The sequence below is a fragment of the Misgurnus anguillicaudatus genome, chromosome 24 (assembly GCF_027580225.2).
Source record: "Misgurnus anguillicaudatus chromosome 24, ASM2758022v2, whole genome shotgun sequence".
NCBI lineage: Eukaryota > Metazoa > Chordata > Actinopteri > Cypriniformes > Cobitidae > Misgurnus > Misgurnus anguillicaudatus.
The window spans coordinates 4,718,666-4,736,831 of record NC_073360.2 but is presented as its reverse complement, the minus strand read 5'-3'; the positions used below and the strand labels follow the sequence as shown (position 1 = coordinate 4,736,831).

Here is an 18,166-nt window from a genome sequence, read left to right as displayed (position 1 = left end):
GTATAAACCCTGTCCGGAAAAGCACCACATAGGGGCAGTTTCCCGGACAGGGATTAGACTAATCCTAGAGTAACATAAATGTAATAGCTGTCCAAATTTAAAACAACTTGCACTGACATATCTTAAAATACATCAGTGTCCTTTGTTTTGCCTTAAAATTCACACAAGTAATGTTTTTTAGTAAGGCATGTTTCTTAAAACTAGTTATATTTCCTAATTAAACCAAGGCCTAGTCCTGATTTAAAATAATCCCTATCCGGGAAATCACACCCTAAAGTTGAATTTAATACATAAAAATCTAATACTTTCTCACTTGAACTGAAGTAAACTTGAGTAAAAGTAAGAAAGTACAAGATTTTTGTTGTATTTAAGTATTAAATGTAAAAAACAACTTGTATTTATGAAATGTAGTAGAATTTAAGTTTTTTTAAATCACACTTTAATAAGATACATATACTTAAAAATTGTCCTTAATGCTTATTGTCCACCGCTGACAATTTATTGTTTTATTGTGTACTGTTCTTCTTATTCATGCTGAATATTGACTAGTTTATACCTTCTACACACACAGTCTTTATTTCTATTTCATTGTACCAAAGTACTAAATATAATGAATGAATCAATGTTGAATCTGAAGTATTGAACTAACGGCGTCAATGTGGGCCAACAGCGCCATCTGTTAAACTATAATCGCATGTACCGTATCATTTGTTAGGGACCTCCCCAAAACCTGACATTTATAGAAAACAAACCTTATTTTTTTCTTAGATGGAAATTTTATTAAAATTTATTTAAACAAGTTCATTAATATTGTTTCATTCTTAGTATACGTACTACACTGCAAAAAATGATTTTCAAGAAAAATTTTCTTAGTATTTTTGTCTTGTTTTCAGTAAAAAATATCAAATAATTCTTAAATTAAGATGCTTTTTCTTGATGAGCAAAATGACCCAATAAAATACGTCTAGTTTTTAGACCAAAAATATCAAATTTAAGTGATTTTGTGCATAAAACAAGCAAAAAAAATCTGCCAATGGGGTAAGAAAATTTTTCTTGAATTTAGTGTTTTAAAAACTGTTCTAGATTTTTTACTTACCCCATTGAAAATCATTTTTTTGCAGTGTAGGTAATATTTATACTGTACATATATACACTCCAAAAAAATTAAATAGCACCTAAAGCTCATAATCATAGGGAAACCATTATTAGTGCTATATATATATATATTTTTTTTTTTTAATCCCACAATTTTAAAGATCTAATATTTTCCTAAACATAATATTGTTTGAACCAGAAGTGTACACCCAGAAACACTGCTTACAGGTGTGTTAGCCAAGGTTTATCTACTAGAAACATCAAACCTTCATAAACATATCAAAGTGTGAATCTCACAATCAAATCATTTTAGATTTTAAAAAAATGTGGCTTATTAGAAACATTCAGATACCTCTTTTCACAATTTGATAACTCTTTTCTCCCCATATAAAAAAATATCCTGACTGTAATTTAAACAATACTGACAAGTTACTTAATCATAAATACTTATGACAGTAAAAAAATTGTTTTTACTTGTTTTCAGTACAAATATAAAAAAATTCTAAAATCAAGATGCATTTTTTTGACCAGCAAAATTGCCCAAGAAAAAAATCAAGTTTTTAGACAAAATATCATATATATGTGAATTTGTGCTTAAAACAAGCAAAAAAAATTGGTGTTTAAGAAAAAAGTAAATTTATTTCAAGATTTTTTTCCCCCGATTGGCAGATCTTTAGCTTGTTTTAAGCACAAATTCATTTAAATATTTTTTGTCTATTAAAAATAAGATTTATTTTCTTTATCAAGAAAATGCATTTTGATTTAAGAGTTTTTAGATATTTGTACTGAAAACAAGACTAAGAAAGTCATTTTTTTGCAGTGTAGCCCCAGCTAAGATTTAGCCATCAGTTTGGGTATCCATTCAGTTTATGAAGGCCACACTGCAAAAAAATGACTTTCTTAATATTTTTGTCTTTAAAAAAATAATCTTCAAATAAGTTTACTTTTTCTTAAACAATTCAAGAAAAAATGTCTTACCCCATTGGCAGTTTTTTTGTTGTTGCTTGTTTTAAGCACAAATACACTTAAATTTTTATAATTTTTGTCTAAAAATATTTTCTTGAATGATTTTGCCGATCAAGAAAACACATCTTGACTTATTTTTTTTAGATATTTGTACTGAAAACAAGGCAAAAATACTAAAAAAAGAAAGTCATTTTGTAGCAGTGTGTATTACAGTAACAAAAATTTGGATGATGCATGCAGCACATCTTTATGTTCCCACATGACTCCCACCCAACCCAGTTTTAATTTCTTGATGAAATACATACCTAAAATACATTAACCCAACTGCCTTGCATTTAGATCATTTGACACCCCAACCCAGTGTCTCCTCTTTAATTTTTTTATTCTGTACATTTGCAGGACAATCACCCATCACGTGATAATGATGATGATAAAACCTCCTGTGTGTGTGTTAGTTGGCCCAAAGAGGATAAGACTTTGAATATAACACTGACAAGTTTGATTACCTCATTTGAGAAGCTTACAACAAATTCTGAAATGTAACAAACTTGAAGCTGCCCTAGGATAAACCACCAACCAGAATTCAAAGGGTAAGTTTTGGTAAAATAACTTTTTTTTTTCTTCAAACGACTGGCAAACATCACATAACTTCACAGGACACAGAATAAATCCAATTCCATTATCCTGTCAACACATTCATTTCAAACACTGTAAGATGATACAATTTATTGCCATAAACGGTGTAGGAAAATGAAAAATAAAACAAACCAATAAAAACAGCCGACCTCTATAGTACAGTAAGAAAAAAAATGCTTCAATTCCTCATTTTTTTTCCAGTAAAAAGCAAAAAAAGGGCCACAACATGGATTTTCCATGAGGAACTACACTTAATCCACTAGGAGACAAAACTACTGTGCCTAGTGTCACCCTGCTTGAAAATGTGAGAGCAGTTAACGTTTGTTCAATAAGCTTCATGTGAAAAGGCAGTACAATTGGTGTTCAAAAATGGATCGTTGTTTAGACAACCGTCTTGAAATACATCGCCGGTAAGCTGTGGAGACCCATGTGTCACCGACCAAATCTATCATGCATACATGTTGCTCTTTTAAATGAATGAAATATGTGGCATATTGTTCCTGAAAGCTCTGGATAAGCCAGATGAAGTCCAAAATCTTTCCTAAAGATACTGCAAGAATTAAAACAAATTCGCTTTGAAATCGTTTAATTAAGACAAGCTCAAAAGTTTTAATTTTCAAACACAGTAAAGAAATTTAAAGAGAAAAATATAAAACGACATCGCAGGTTTTACTCCTGCGCGTCTACAAATTCGAAATGTCTGGCTTTAACACAAAGATACTTTAGAAAGGGAGAGATCGTGAAGTCCTTAAACAGAATGCAATCGACCTGGAGATGTTGTCCTCCAAGTTTTGGTTCTTTGAGGTGCGAGGGCGGAGTTTGGGACAGCAGACAGGGGCCGAGTTGGACTACGCTCCACCCCCTTTTTCTAGAGGCCCTACCTCTGTGCTTTTAAGCCAATCGGATGAGGGCTCGTTTAGGATTCAAGAGGAGACCAGCACCTCGTGCCCCTGCCTGCGTTTCACTGGGAGAAGTCTTTGAAAGATTTTTGGTGATCAAAGCCGGTCCAGTATAGCCTTCCTGAATAATGCAGCCACACTGACACATTAACTCTTTAAGAGAACGGAAACAAAAAACAAGAACAAATGGTTACACAGGGTCCAATCCAGGACATTGTTAAAATGTGCAAATATTAACATTTCACCAAGCAATATTAAAATCGAATTTAGCATCGTAATTTACTTCTGCACAGCTCAAAATCCAACACTGACTGTACTACTACGTGCTTAAGCACACTGATTTAGAGACACCATAAGGATTTAAGGTAAAGATAAACGTGAATTCAGTGTGTAGTCGAAGGTTTGTCTTGAAACGGTGTTGAAAATCACAAAAAAAAATCCAAAGAAGAGAACAAAATTGGTGGTGTTAGTTAACCCAAATAAACCTCTAACACTGCTTTAGTAACTGTTATAAATTCGAAACATCAGCTGTGGAAACATTGCTAGCTGCCTTGTGTCCAAATTTGTCGCCAACAAACGTGCTCGAACTGTGTCGTTTAGTCTACATTTAAAAACAAAGCCAAAAATCTTTTAAAATCAGCCGTCTTTCCATTTAAGAGAGCAGCTCAAACAAAAACCTTTCAAATCTCCCAAAAGATGTTAAAAAACTACAATTACAGGGAAGCAAAGGTGGACATAAAACCGTTAGTAAACAGTTTGCCATGCATTCACGAGCTGCTCGTTGGTATGTGCAGGTGTCATGACGATCGATGGGGTGGTCTTTGCTTCTTCGTTGAATAAATAAACACTCGCGTAATCTGAATTTGGACGTAGGGACTCCGTTCATCTTTATCAGGTGGGAATGATGACAGAGGCCTTATCGCATTCCCATTGGCATGATACGCTTTTTAATCATTTGTCATCCCAGATTCTCAACCCTCCCCCGGATCCCACCCCCTCTTCCTCTCTCCCACCCTTCCTTTCGGAAGCGCAGAGGGAAACTGCAGTCTCTTAGTGTTTGTCTTTAGGAATTACCTCCTCCCTGGGTTTGGCACCCCCAAAAATGGCCGAGTTGGGGTTGGCCACTTGGTTGAGGGGACCCGCCACCGTACGGGGCTTCAGCTGTAGCCTTGGTCTTTGTGCTCTTTCCTCTGCAATAGAAAAAAAGGATTATTAAAGAGTAGGTTTTCATTACAGTGTACCACAATATTTAAAAGTAAACTACAGCCAACATGAAGTCATTCGCAACCCAATTTACTTAAAAAAAATAATAATAATAAAAGGGAAAAATTAAGAAATCTGTGGCTAGTTGCACAAAGCTGGTTTAGTGGTTACACCGGTAAGTTTGGGTTTAGCTTAATGAAACTCTTGTTTTTCAGGCTTACGAAAGTGGTGGTGTTCACCGGCATGTTAACTTGCACTACACGGATAACCTGCTCTGGAGCAGGTTTTATTCTGGATAAAAGATCGCAAAACCAGAACGGACCAATCAGTTACGAGCATAGTGACGTAAATAAAGACAACATTGCTATTACTCAACATTTTAAATTATGTTTAAAAAATTAATGCATTTCATTTTAATGATTTTAACTGGGTTGCATACTATACATTTATAAAATAAAGTCCTATGAAGGCTTTTTTAATTGTAATCATTTTTAATTTTATATTTGACTATCTTTGTCGTTATTCCTGTACTGTATTATCCTGTATTTTTATTTAAATTGCACGTTTGATATTAATTACATGAAATGCAGTGTGCATATGCTTAATAAACTCCTTATATTAATTAATTTTTTTCTTTAATGGAGAAATACGCACACATATTTTGTGTTGAATGCTATTGTCTGTTCACTGGAAACGTCAGCCTGTCATGTTTTATATAATCATAAACTCAGGGTTTAAATCCTGAGCTAGCGTCATGAGACAGATTACCTTGACTAATCGAACCCGGGTTATTTCAACTATGCAACTCGGTGTCAACTATTGTTTAACTTGTTTTGTGCAACAGGCCACAGGTTGCATTTATTTGCCTTTATATTTCTGGGAAACTTAACTTTTTAATTTACTACATTAAAGCTGCCTCCCATAACATTTGTCTCTATATCGCCATATCTGGTTGGTGCATAAAATTGAAGGTTACTTTACGTACTTTGCGTTTGTCGAAAACCAACTAACATTACCCATAAAATCGTACTTAAAAAACAATATTATAAGCTTACCACTGCAAATCAAGGTATTTAATGTACTCGCTTAATGAATTATTGTTTATTTTTAACAAAAAAAAAAGTTACAGATCACAGCTTTAACATGACATCTAATTATTACACTAAATACATGAAGTTTCAGAAAGGCAGTATTATCTACACCAGCAATGGTTTGAGAGCCATTTGGCTATTGGTGGATAACAAAAGGTATAAACCACCCCTCTAAAAGGTATTAGATTTGAGGTGATTTACATAGTGCTCTATTTATTCGGATTGAACATTTAAACTGATTACAATTGTAAACGCAGCTAGTGTGTCTATTAGGGTTTCATTTTAAAATGTAAATTTCATGTTGACTAATAATGAAGTTATAGTTTTTTCTAAAAGAATAAATCTTTGAGACCGTCAGAGGGTTCTCTGAAGTCTGTCTGGCCTCCACGAGGAGGAGGTCCATCTCTGAAGCGTCCCATGCCTCCGCCTCCACCACCGGCACCACCCCTTCTGTCTCCAGGGCGACCACCTCCTCGACTCCTCCCACCCATGAAATCGTCATCTCTAAATCCTGTGAAGAGAAAATAGTGTGAACAACAGGTTCATAACTCTCCCCGCGGTAAAGTTGTACCTAAACACTGATCCAGGATAAGCACTGTGTTATATTTCATAGGGTTTATAGCCTGCAAGAAAGTAAGACTGATCCCAGACCAGTATTTCAAGACAACTTGAATTTGGGAGCAGGCCAGTTGGAAAACAGTTGATAACGTGAATGATGAAAATGAGATGGAGTCCTTGAAAGATCATAAATGCGTCAAAGGATTAACTTAAAATTCTGAAAATACAGAAAAAAATTAATTGTACTTTGTTGATCACTGACTCCTGTGATTCAATTCACTGGATATTTTTAAAGAAAATTTAGACTGTATATACGACAAGCTGTCTATCACCAGTGACATTTTTGCCTCTCAGTTTGTAAAAAGAAAACTAAGAACTTCTCCATGATGCCCCCAATATAAGACTAAATTATGAGGGAATTCTCTTATTCTGTTAACTATTACTTTAAGTACTCACAACCCTTTCAAGTAGACTCGAAGTGGACATTTTAGTTGAAGCGTAACATTATATAATGACCCTTGAGGGATGACTTAAATGGTCACCTGTTTTTATTCAATCATATATGAATACGGAGATCTACCAAAATATCTACACTTGCCGTGATGGATGCATTTTAAAAACCTGTCTTATAGGATTTCTTAAAATATCTCTAGTAAAATGTAAACCTGTTTGTTTTTAGAAACTGAGAAACATAATGTTTTGTGGCAATTAACAGAATCCCACATTTGCATGTATGTACACTTGAATACATCCTGAAGTTTTAAGTAGATTTTCAACAACCCCCAAGGGTTTGTGTTCTTGCCCAAATCAGACGGCGCACCTCCTCCAGAATGGTCGTAGTCGTCTCTGGGGTCACGTCCCCCTCCTCTGGCCCCGCGTGAGCCACCGCGGCCTGAAACGGACAGGGGGGCTCTGTTTAATTTGGGTGGCAATTGAAACCTGAGAGCAGGGTGAAGGAGAGAGCCACCCTGATAACCAATGAGAACAATTCTAAGAGGACGAAACCAGCAGGAAAGGGAAGTTTATCCTAAAGCACCGCATTTGTTAAAGAGTAATGAAAGAGAGCTAGAAATTTCTTTTTCCATAGAAGAAATAAAAAAAGATGAAAGATGTGCACATGAAAAATGATTGAGGCGTGATAAGTTTTGTAAATGTTTTGTAATCTCTACAGCTATGTATATCATATTCATGAGGAGAATGATTCAGAATAAGAAAGACACAAAGTTCACAAAGAACTGAAGTAAGCATTATTTTGTGATTAGCGGCATGACTTTTGCTATACATTTTATAAATGCAATAAAAGGTAATAATAAATTGTCACATTTATGTTTTGTTGTTTTTTAGTTTCTTTGTTGTTTATCCAAGTAATGCAATGATATGTAGACAACCAATGAAGTATAAATAATATAATTTCTAAAGTTAAAAATTAGTATAAATTCTTTGATATTAAGGCTGGGCAGTATATCAAGTTTTAGTACAATACATCGTCATTCATCCTAAAATTACCCCAATATGAATTTAGGCCGATACCGCCAAGCCCCATTTGTCATACCGCCTACCACTTTAAGATTGCATAAAAATATATCACTAAAAGGCTAAAACAACTAAAAGGCTTTTAAAGATCTTATTTATTGATGAGTTGTGAGATAAATTAAGTTAATACAACAAAACAAATCTATGGAAGCCCATTTCCGCCACATAAGAAAAAAAATCACGCTCTGGTAAATCATAAATAATATTAAAATTATTGACTTTAAAAGTCACAGTTATGAGATAAAAAGCACAATTATGAGATAATAGATCAACTTAAAAAGCAAACTAAAACGCTTTTCCCACCATTAAAGAATTACCTCCCCATCAATTAAGAGAAAACACTTCCCTGCCAATGACAAGTTTTTACAGCTATCCATATTTCCACTATTATCCACTAGGTGGCGCTCTTACATAACTTATAAAACACTGAAGCATTCACTGACTTAAACAGTAAAACATTTTCTTTCATTCTAAATCTGATCTCTAACAAAACTCCTTATGCATAATTTAATTATGCTCTTTTTGAAGAAACCTACCCATATTTGAGAGGTGATAAGAGAGAACAAATGAAGATTGGAGGAAACTTTTTTGTTTAAAAGCAGAGAGTCTATTCTTTTATTTGCTATATTGTATGTTTATATATTTTTTTTTTTTAAATTCCGAAAGGCATTTAACTTTTGTGAAAATCATAAAAAATGCTGTTGGTGGCTGGCAACTGTAAAAAAAAAAGGCTGGTGGGGAGTTATTTTTCAAGTCATAATTTTGACTTTTTCTCTCATAATTATAATTTACCAGAACATTTTTTTTCTTATGTGGCGGAAATGGGCTTCCATACGAATCAATGCAATAAAACATAACACAAAAAAATCTGGAAATATAATAAAAACATGCAAAAATGAATTGACCACATATACCATTAAATTCAGTACCTCTGTCGTCTTTTCGGAAGCCAAAGCCTCCGGCGCCACGTTCTTGCCTTCGGCCTTCTGCAATGTCCACCCTCAAAGATCGATCTCCTAGTAGCTGTGGGAATAAACATAATTAACCCCAATTACATCTGGTAAAACATCGATCGAGCAATTCTAAATACAGCTTTGATCTGTGGCCAAAACTCCTGTGATAATTTCACTACAACACTAATCACAAGACTTGCAGCAATAAATGCTAGTAAGTCAAGATGCTTGCCAGACAACAGCAAAGGACTGCCTACTCACATTTGATGTACACAGACACAAACTAAAAAACCCTTTTTGGTGAGAACAACAAGAGTTTCAGATGCCATTTTTGAGTAATAAAACTGTAATATAAGGAACTTACAGCACCGTCATACGTCAAAGCCTCTTTTAGAGATTCCAGGTCGTCAAACTCTACATAACAGAAACCTGGAGTGAGAAAAGAAGCAAAAATAAAGTTAGTTAAATACAATGTTCCTCATTTAACATGCCTACTATTGCAAATGGCAGGTTACCTTTAAACTTGTCGGTCTCTTTGTCTCTGACTAGTCGAACGCTCCTGACACTGAGGTCTTTAAAAATGGCATCTATGTCTCCTTGCACTGTGTTGAAGGGCAGGTTGCCGACGTACGCTGTGTAAGGGGGCTCTGTGGGGAGATCCTTTTGCTTTCGGGGTCCGCCTGAACCACCACCTCCTCCTCTGGGTCTGCAGTATCAAAAAATAAACACAAGCTGAAAGGTTATTCACATATATAAAAAACAGTACAATATAAAAATATTTTTTACTTGCTGATCAATTATCTGATCTTGCCATTTCAAGACCTGCAATTGGATAACAACCATGATCATTATATGAAGTAGTAGTTTATAATTTTGCCATATCTTTCCAGAATGTTGTTCTCATTGGTAATATAACGGTGTAATACAATTCATTTTTTTGATGTTTGTATTTTATCGCAACAACACGCAAGCACTGTGATTGGTCCACTAGAAGAAAAAAAATCTATTGCATTTCTTCATAGCCATTTCCACTTGCGACAATAAGAACAAAGATGTGCCAAGTTGAAGAGTGATTTAAAGGTGGAGCGGAGAATTTTCTCGAATTTTAGAAAAGAACCGCCTTCTCCACTTTTAAAAAAAAATGCAATTGCGCAACACTCCTGATTGACAACTAGGAGGACCAATAGTATTGCCGATCCACGCAGAAAAACTTTAACTCAAGACTACAACAAAAGTGGTCTTCATTGCTGGTCTTCTCAAATCATACACACAAGCAAGTTTTCTCTACTTCGTTTGTGGGTTTACTGGTCCAGCTGCTTCTTCTTTGGCGTGTGTAATTGCACGTTGAAGCAGACAGGAATGCAGAAGTATATGAAAACCGACGCGTAGTAGGGCTGGGCGATTTGACCTAAAATCAAAACCTCGGTTAATCTAACATTTGACATCGGTTACGATTAATAAACTATTATTTTTTGCCTCATAGTTCACTGACAAGGTTGGAAAGTTTAGGGCACACCTTAAATCAGCCTGCAATGCAATTATTCACATTTTTCCCAAAATAACTGCATTACTGAAAAATATTAAATAGACTTAACTCTATGCAGATGTTGCATGTCATTATGTACAATTGATGAAACTTTCAGAATGGGAAGTTATGAACCAAAGAATCATACAACCCCCATGACTAATTATAGACATAAGACACATACATAATAAGTTGTATCCAGATAGCATATTGTAATGAGATGAGTAGGGCAAAATACATACTTGGACTGTATCCTTTACACGTTTCTTGTATTCAATCCATTTTTTCTTAACTGGGCACTGATGTCTAAGACATTTATTCTCATCTGTAATGCTTTTGGTGTTAAAGTAGACTAGAAGTTCTCCCGTTCTCTCTCTCCGTCATCTCTGAAGTGTCTAATTAAACTCACGCGGGCGCGTCTTTTCGCGGTTTTGAGTGAGTGAGATGTGATGACATTACCCGGGCTGCTTAGAGACCCATCGGTAGATTAAACTGAGTGCGTGTGCGGTAAAAACCCGATCGCGCATTCCGTATTTTTGTCACAGGTGCCTGCACATTCGCGAGTACTTCTTAAAAAAAGTACTGTGCTTCTTTTGGGCACTAGATGATCCTGCTGCTCAGTTAAACAGTGTTTGAGTTCTCCTCCATGTTTCGCTGTGCCACTGACAGGACGGGGCGGAGTTACGCAACATCACACGCAGCAGTTTGTTTTTAAAGGGAAAGTATTAACAGGATTAAAAACCGAAATAACCGACATGATAAAATAATGTCGGTTAGAGGTTCTGAATTTCGGTTTCGGTTATTTTTCGATTAATCGCCCAGCCCTAACGCGTAGCTTACAGTGCCGAGGCTACGCCGGTGGACCTATGCACAACTAAAATGAGCCCTTAACTCTACTTGCACGCTTGGGATCTTCATGCCCACTAGATCACTTGGGCCAAATATAGGAAATACGTCATGTAAGTAGTCAAGTGCAAAGTCCGCAAGTGTGTGTATTTAGACGCAGCCCAAGTCATGCAAGACTAAAGTCCTATCTACTTGAAAGGGGAAGGACAGATATAGCTAAAATTGTGTGCTAGTCACAATTAAACAACATATTTCTGACAACAATTAAACCTGTCATCAACTGTACCATAACGGTTTTCAGGTCGTTTCAGCTACTCTGCATGAGCGCAGGTTGGCAAGCTCCTCCCCCAGAACAATCACTAGGGATGTCACGATTATGAAATTTGACGGTTAATTGTCAACTAAATTTTGACTATTATTTGCCTGTTTTAGGGCTTTGTCGATAATGACAATTAATTGACTGATTTATTGCTTTGACATTTAATTCTCATACTTTTTTTTGATTGTTTATGAAATAATTCACACATTGCTGTGATTATTTAAATTAAATCTTTTACAAGGTTTACCTGGCAGTAAATATTAATACACATAACACATATTTAAAAGATATCTGATACTGTCTCATTTATACAGACGCTGCAGCTCCCCCTTGTGATTTTTAGAGAGATGTGCAATCATTGCGGTGATCTGAAATCATCGCGATTAGGTCAAACAATTGCGATGAGACGATTATTTTATTTTTTTTTTTTTTTTTTTTTTTTATTTAACCTTTATTTTACCAGATGAATCTCGTTGAGATGTAAAACCTCTTTTTCAAGAGAGACCTGGCCAAAATGGCAGCATAATTACAGAACAAAGTTACAACAATACACATACAAAACAAAATACGCACACAGCAAATACTAGCCAAAATCCTCATAAATATATAAACAGTTAACATTGGACTACTTAAAAAATACAAGTTAATTGTACAATACGTTTAAACAACAAATTAATTTAAAAACACTGACAACTGTTTATGGCATCATTTTCAAAAACTTGCAAATGTCGTTTAAAATCATCAAGAGAAATCAATGTTTGTAATTGCAAATCAGACTGTAATATATTCCAAGTGGCAGGGGCTGCGTAACTAAAAGCCTTTTTTCCCAGCTCTGTACGGACCATTGGAACAGATAATAAATACAAATTACTGGAGCGTAAATTATAAGAGCTGATATTACATGTCATATAAGAACAAAGATACGACGGTAGCATATTCAACAAAGACTTATAAATAAAAATAAGCCAATGTATATGCCTCCTCACTGACAATGCAGGCCAGTTTGTCAATTTGTACAAAGTACAATGATGTGTTATTGCCTTACATCCTGTCACAAATCTCAAGGCACTATGGTAAACAGTATCCAACAAGGACAACGATCAGACGCCATTCTGTATAACAAATCACCATAATCAAGTGCAGTGAGAAAGGTAGCTGCAATCAATCTCCTCCTGGTTTTCCAAGAGAAACAGGCTTTATTTCTGAAATAAAAACCTATTTTTAACTTGAGCTTTCGTACCAGTCTATCAATGTGCGTCTTAAAAGAGAGCTGATCGTCAATTAATATACCCAGATATTTATACAATTTAACTTGTTCGATTGGCTCACCATGAATGGTAATAATACTTGGTAGATTATCCAAGGATTTTTTAGATTTTGAAAAAAGCATAGTCTTAGTTTTATCAACATTCAACACTAACTTTAGCTGATACAGTTGTATCTGAACAAGGTTAAAAGCAGATTGCAGATGCGAGAAAGCTTGATGTAAAGTCGCAGCCTTACAGTAAATAATGGTATCATCCGCATAAAAATGGAAATTTGCCTTGGAGATGCCATCAGCCACATTATTAATATAAATAGAAAATATAATTGGAAAAAATACTGAAACTTGTGGTACACCTCAAGATACATTCAAAGTTGCTGATTTGCAATTATCAAAATAAACACACTGAGTTCTTTCTGCCAAATAATTGGCAAACCAATCAACAGCATGGTCAGTAAAACCAATATTACGTAACTTGGCCAATAAAATGCAATGGTCTACTGTATCAAATGCCTTGGCCAAGTCTATAAAAAGGGCTACACAAGAGTTTTTACAGTCCATTGCCTCAATAATGTCATTAATGACCTTCATTGCAGCAGTAGTAGTACTATGCTGTCTTCGAAACCCAGACTGCACATCAGACAAAATATGATTGGAAACTAGATAGTCCTTCAACTGTTCACTAACCAATTTTTCTAAAACCTTAGCCAAAGCTGATAATTTGGAAATTGGTCTATAATTATCCATACACGTGGGATCTCCTCCCTTTAAAAGAGGTAGTACATACGCCGATTTCCATATTATTGGTATCTCATTGCTAACCAAGGTTTGATTAAAAACAGTAGTAATTGGTTTAGCAATAAAATCAGCAGCTATTCGCAAAAAATATGGCTCTAAAGAATCAGGGCCAGGCGATTTTTTGGGGTCCAAACTCCTAAGAGCTGTTTGCACATCCACAACAGAAAAAGGCATTAAACAAAAGGCGTCTTTACTCGCCACTGATTTTGGGTGTAGAACTGAAGTAATGGAACAATTTGTTATAGATGAGTTGCTTGCATAGAACTGACGCTCAAACAAGGAACCCACTTCCACAAAGTGCTTATTAAAGCAATCTAAAATTTCAGATTTTTCTGATATAACCTCTTTGTCCTTAATAATACGTGTGGGTAAATCATTCTGACAATTTGAGGTACCAACTGATTTCAGGGCTTTCCAGAATTTTCGAGGATTATTTAGGTTTTCTGTTGTAGCTGCTAAATAAAAATCGGATTTTGCCTTTTTAATAAAAAATGTACAACGATTACGCAGCTGTCTAAAGCTGAGCCAGTCTAAATCAGTCCCAGATTGCCTGGCTTTGGCCCAGGCCTGGTTTCTCTGCCGAAGAAGATTAGCCAGCTCTGGGGTAAACCACGCATTAAAACGTCCATTTACTCTTAGCCTCTGAAAAGGAGCATGCTTGTCCACAATATTAATAAAACCATCATAAAAATATTTCCAAGCTAGCTCCACATTATCAATAAGGGCAATTCTGTCCCAATCATAATAAGAAAAGTCATTTAAAAATGCTTGCTCACAAAAGTGCCTAATGTTCCTTTTAAAAATTATTGTTGGTTTAATCCTAGGATGTTTTATTTTTCTTACTGCAGAAATAACACAATGATTACTCACATCATTAGCAAACACTCCTACATCTGAGTATTTATGTGGTGTATTTGTTAAAAACAAGTCAATTAGAGTAGATTTGTTCAAATCTCTATTATTTGGTCTGGTGGGACTATTTATTAACTGCGTAAGATTTAAGCCATTACATTGACTTTTAAAATCATCAGACACAGAGGATAACCAATCCCAATTTAAATCTCCTACTAAAACAGTGTCACTGTGTTCAAATTCATTTAAAAGGTCTATTAATTTTGGTAAAGCATCAGCAACTGCAGAAGGGGGTCTGTAACAGCCAATAACAGTAATATACTGACCTTTTGCTAATTCAAGATTCAAAGCTAAGATCTCAAATTGTTTAACAATAGATTGAGTAAATAAAACTCTGGTAATAAATTTAGTCTTAACATAAATTGCAACACCACCCCCTTTCTTTAACCGATCACAACAAAAAACTCTATAGCCATTAATTCCAATATCCTTATCTAAAATCGAATTTTTCAGCCAGGTTTCTGAGATTACTAATACATCTGCATTTGTTTGAATAGCCCATATCCTGACCAGATCTATTTTTGGCAACAAACTACAAACATTTAGATGAATAAAACCTAAACCTGTCCTGGATTTAAAATCTTCAGGAGTACTAAGAATATTAATATTTGGACCAGGATTGGGGTGTACATTACCAGAAATCAATAATAAAATAAAAACAAGGCACTGCCTTTTTCGAGGCATAAAATGAGAGCCACTATAGCCTTTTGTAACAAAAATATGATTTAAAACAATAAAACAATCCTTGTAATCCAAGTGAACAGTGTTAGTTCTCATTCCAGTAACTAAGAAAAGATGGTACAATTCCACAGTAGAACCAATGTCAGCGGATGTTCCACCAGTTGGGATGTTAAAATCTGTCCATACCTTTTGAGAATGAGGCACTGGTGTCTTTCCGTACCATGTATGGTCCACCGCGATCAGCAAGAAAATGACCGCCGTTAAAAACGCCATTTATGAGCAAACGCCTCTGGGTCCCAACGAAAAACACAACAAGTAATGAAATGTACGGCCCAACAAGGCAGTTCAAGATTGATCCAAATGGAACAACATACACCACAAACGGAATGCAGAAGTCGTTCCTCGTCACTGACGCGGCAATTTCACAATACCGCTTAATGAAGTTATTTCACTGCTCGATGTTTTCCCAAAAGCAGAGCAAGTTTGACCAACCACACATAAGCAAAATGATTATAAATCAAACCGTCTGTAGACCCTCACTGAGGCCTTAGCTTAGCGTCTAGCGTGACATCTTTATACCACCTTACCCATGCATATCTTCAGACTTGTTTACGCTGAATGATAAGTTGCTGGCTACTCAAGAGCTCTGATAGGTTTTTCTTGTCAATTTAAGTAAGCATTGACTACGTTTACATGTACACCAATGATGTGATTATTTCCAACGATCAGAGTAAGGGCTTACGGCGCATTCACACGGGGCATGAAAAACGCCCAACAGCCAATCACAGTGGCCGCTACACATGGTCCGTTCTTCCATAACCGTAATTGGCTGGCTCTGTCTAGGTTATTTGCATAAGGTGATCTGATTGGCTGACGCACGCGTTGCCGCTTGAAAAGTTGAGAAATGTTCAACTTCTGCCGCGAGCAACGGCACTGATGCAGTGCCGACGGATCCACAATTCAGTTTGGCAACCCGTGACGTCAACCATTAAAAGTGAATGGGAAGCGTTAACGCTGACGCCCCGTGTGAATGCGCCGTTAATGGCAGTTAGATGTTTACATGACTGGAGCCGTTAACCCCATCACTCCTGCTTACATGAAGTTTTTATTTTCTGGTTATTTGTTAATGATTGGGCTTATTATTCACACACACATTATTTTTATCGAAGTATTGTGTTTACATGAAGTATAATCACAATATTGCCAAAATACCATTACAATCACATTATGAGGGTGCATGTAAACATGGTCATTGTCTGAGAAAAAGTAGGATGAATTTGAAGTTAAATATTTAGATGTTTTTGCAAAATTGTATCACCATTTTAATCTTTTAATTAAAATTAATTTGAATTCTTTTAATCTATTTTGACATTGCTTGTCAATATTTTATTTATTTCAAATAATGTAGGTCTCATTTGGCATTTAGCAGTCCACCTAAAAGAAATACTGCCAAAAAAGTAAAAATATTTAATATGAATACATAACTTAAAGCAATTATATTATAATTTTGATCTTATTTATGATACAGGGGACTACGAGCATAGCAACAACACTGTAACAGGCCTTCACATTATATTAAGTTGAAAATTAATATCCGATCTAATACAGTACAGAAAATAAAATCGAATGTACTTGTATTATGGGTACATATGCATGTTAGATTTGGGATCATCTCTGAGTTAAGACACAAGTATCCCCTTTCTTTTTTATTGCTGTCATTCAATTGTAATTTATATATAAACATGATATCCATCATGCAACCCATCTGCTCTCTCTATATACACACACTGTACATTTGATAAAACTGCCTAATATTAAAAGCACAAGCATATAATAAATAGTTTCACGTTAAGTTACTTTTGTAAGCAAAAAGAAAAATTATGCAGCATGTACAGCTAAAACATAAGTTTCAAGAATTCATTTTGACAGGTTTACTTTCTGTTTTTACGCTATAACGTTATAATTGCACAAATTAGAGGTACTTATGCACACAATGCCATAAAATTTGGGGTGGGGGTGCATTTAGGCCACAAGTGCAAGCCATCAGGTCCATTTAAATACAGTAATTGACCTTTGAAGTGAGTCAAGACTGAAGACCTGGTCCAAAACCAGATGAGAACACGTAACACCATCAGTAACACAGAACAGGTCAAAGCAAAGTTCAAGGCCCAATGCATCGCCTGCAGATGTTTCTTAAACCTGCCAGTAACGAAACACACTAATAAAACACAGCCGTGATATTAATAATCACATATACTACAAACGAGCAGTGATGTGCGTTACACAAGGTCAGCAGGCAGTAAATCACTGACTCGAGCGTCAAACGTGCAGCCCATGTGGGTTAAGTTTCGTGGCCGGTCTTCCATTCATCATTGCGGGAGAGCGCGCCGCTGCTGCGCGGCCTACACTCGCTCGATATCCCGCAAATCAGGGCACGCGCACACACCGACCTCATGGCCACTCTCATATATAGTCGGATGTGCATTCCACCGCTGGTCGGAGAGACGGTTTCTTACCCTCTTCCTCCGCCGAAGCTCCCGTAAGCCCGATCCCGGTCATCGTAGTTATCGTAATCCGCCATTGCCGAAGATGCTGTCCAGAGAAAGCAGCAGTCTGACGCTTAAGGACCCCACAATATACGGCGGCGAGGTTTAGCTGTCCTTTGCGTGCCTGAAACGCGACGTCGGTGGAATTATAAAATAAATGTACATGGTAATATTTAAGACTCATTTAAAATATTAAAATTAGACATTTGTTTGTAAATCATTAAGTTTACATGACAATATGCTTTTTTAAGGAACACAATGATCGCTTTTTCAATCGGGGAACGGCATGTAGAGTCGAGATACGAGCTAATGTTTTTGTATAGAGAAGCGTGGTAAATCTA

At 35.8% G+C, this 18,166-nt stretch overlaps 1 protein-coding gene across 5 annotated transcripts; it reads right to left on the bottom strand.

Moving 5' to 3' along the window:
* Positions 1-3,087: 3,087 nt before the first annotated feature.
* Positions 3,088-17,955, bottom strand: eif4h (eukaryotic translation initiation factor 4h). Of its 5 annotated transcripts, none has more exons than XM_055195667.2 (8): positions 17,796-17,955; positions 9,450-9,640; positions 9,299-9,363; positions 8,896-9,004; positions 7,251-7,340; positions 6,243-6,401; positions 4,671-4,786; positions 3,088-3,749 (listed from the first exon to the last, which is right to left on the bottom strand). In XM_055195667.2, exons 1-8 carry the CDS (start codon positions 17,858-17,860, stop codon positions 3,744-3,746), a joined length of 801 nt encoding a protein of 266 aa, XP_055051642.1. In that variant the 5' UTR covers positions 17,861-17,955; the 3' UTR covers positions 3,088-3,743. The 5 variants fall into 5 exon arrangements, with proteins under 5 accessions (XP_055051642.1, XP_055051645.1, XP_055051643.1 ...); XM_055195670.2 differs by having other exon boundaries at positions 7,269-7,340; positions 17,796-17,949; XM_055195668.2 differs by having other exon boundaries at positions 8,911-9,004; positions 17,796-17,949.
* Between the last annotated feature and the right edge of the window lie 211 nt (positions 17,956-18,166).

What these genes read in the sequence shown, in the direction of transcription:
- eif4h (XM_055195667.2), bottom strand. Translation starts at nt 17,860, where the DNA reads ATGGCGGATTACGATAACTACGATGACCGGGATCGGGCTTACGGGAGC. An exon ending in AGAGACCGACAAGTTTAAAG is followed by an intron (nt 9,364 to 9,449) that starts GTAACCTGCCAT and finishes TTCTCACTCCAG; the next exon opens with GTTTCTGTTATGTAGAGTTT. An exon ending in AGGTGCGCCGTCTGATTTGG is followed by an intron (nt 6,402 to 7,250) that starts GCAAGAACACAA and finishes TTCTCTTCACAG; the next exon opens with GATTTAGAGATGACGATTTC.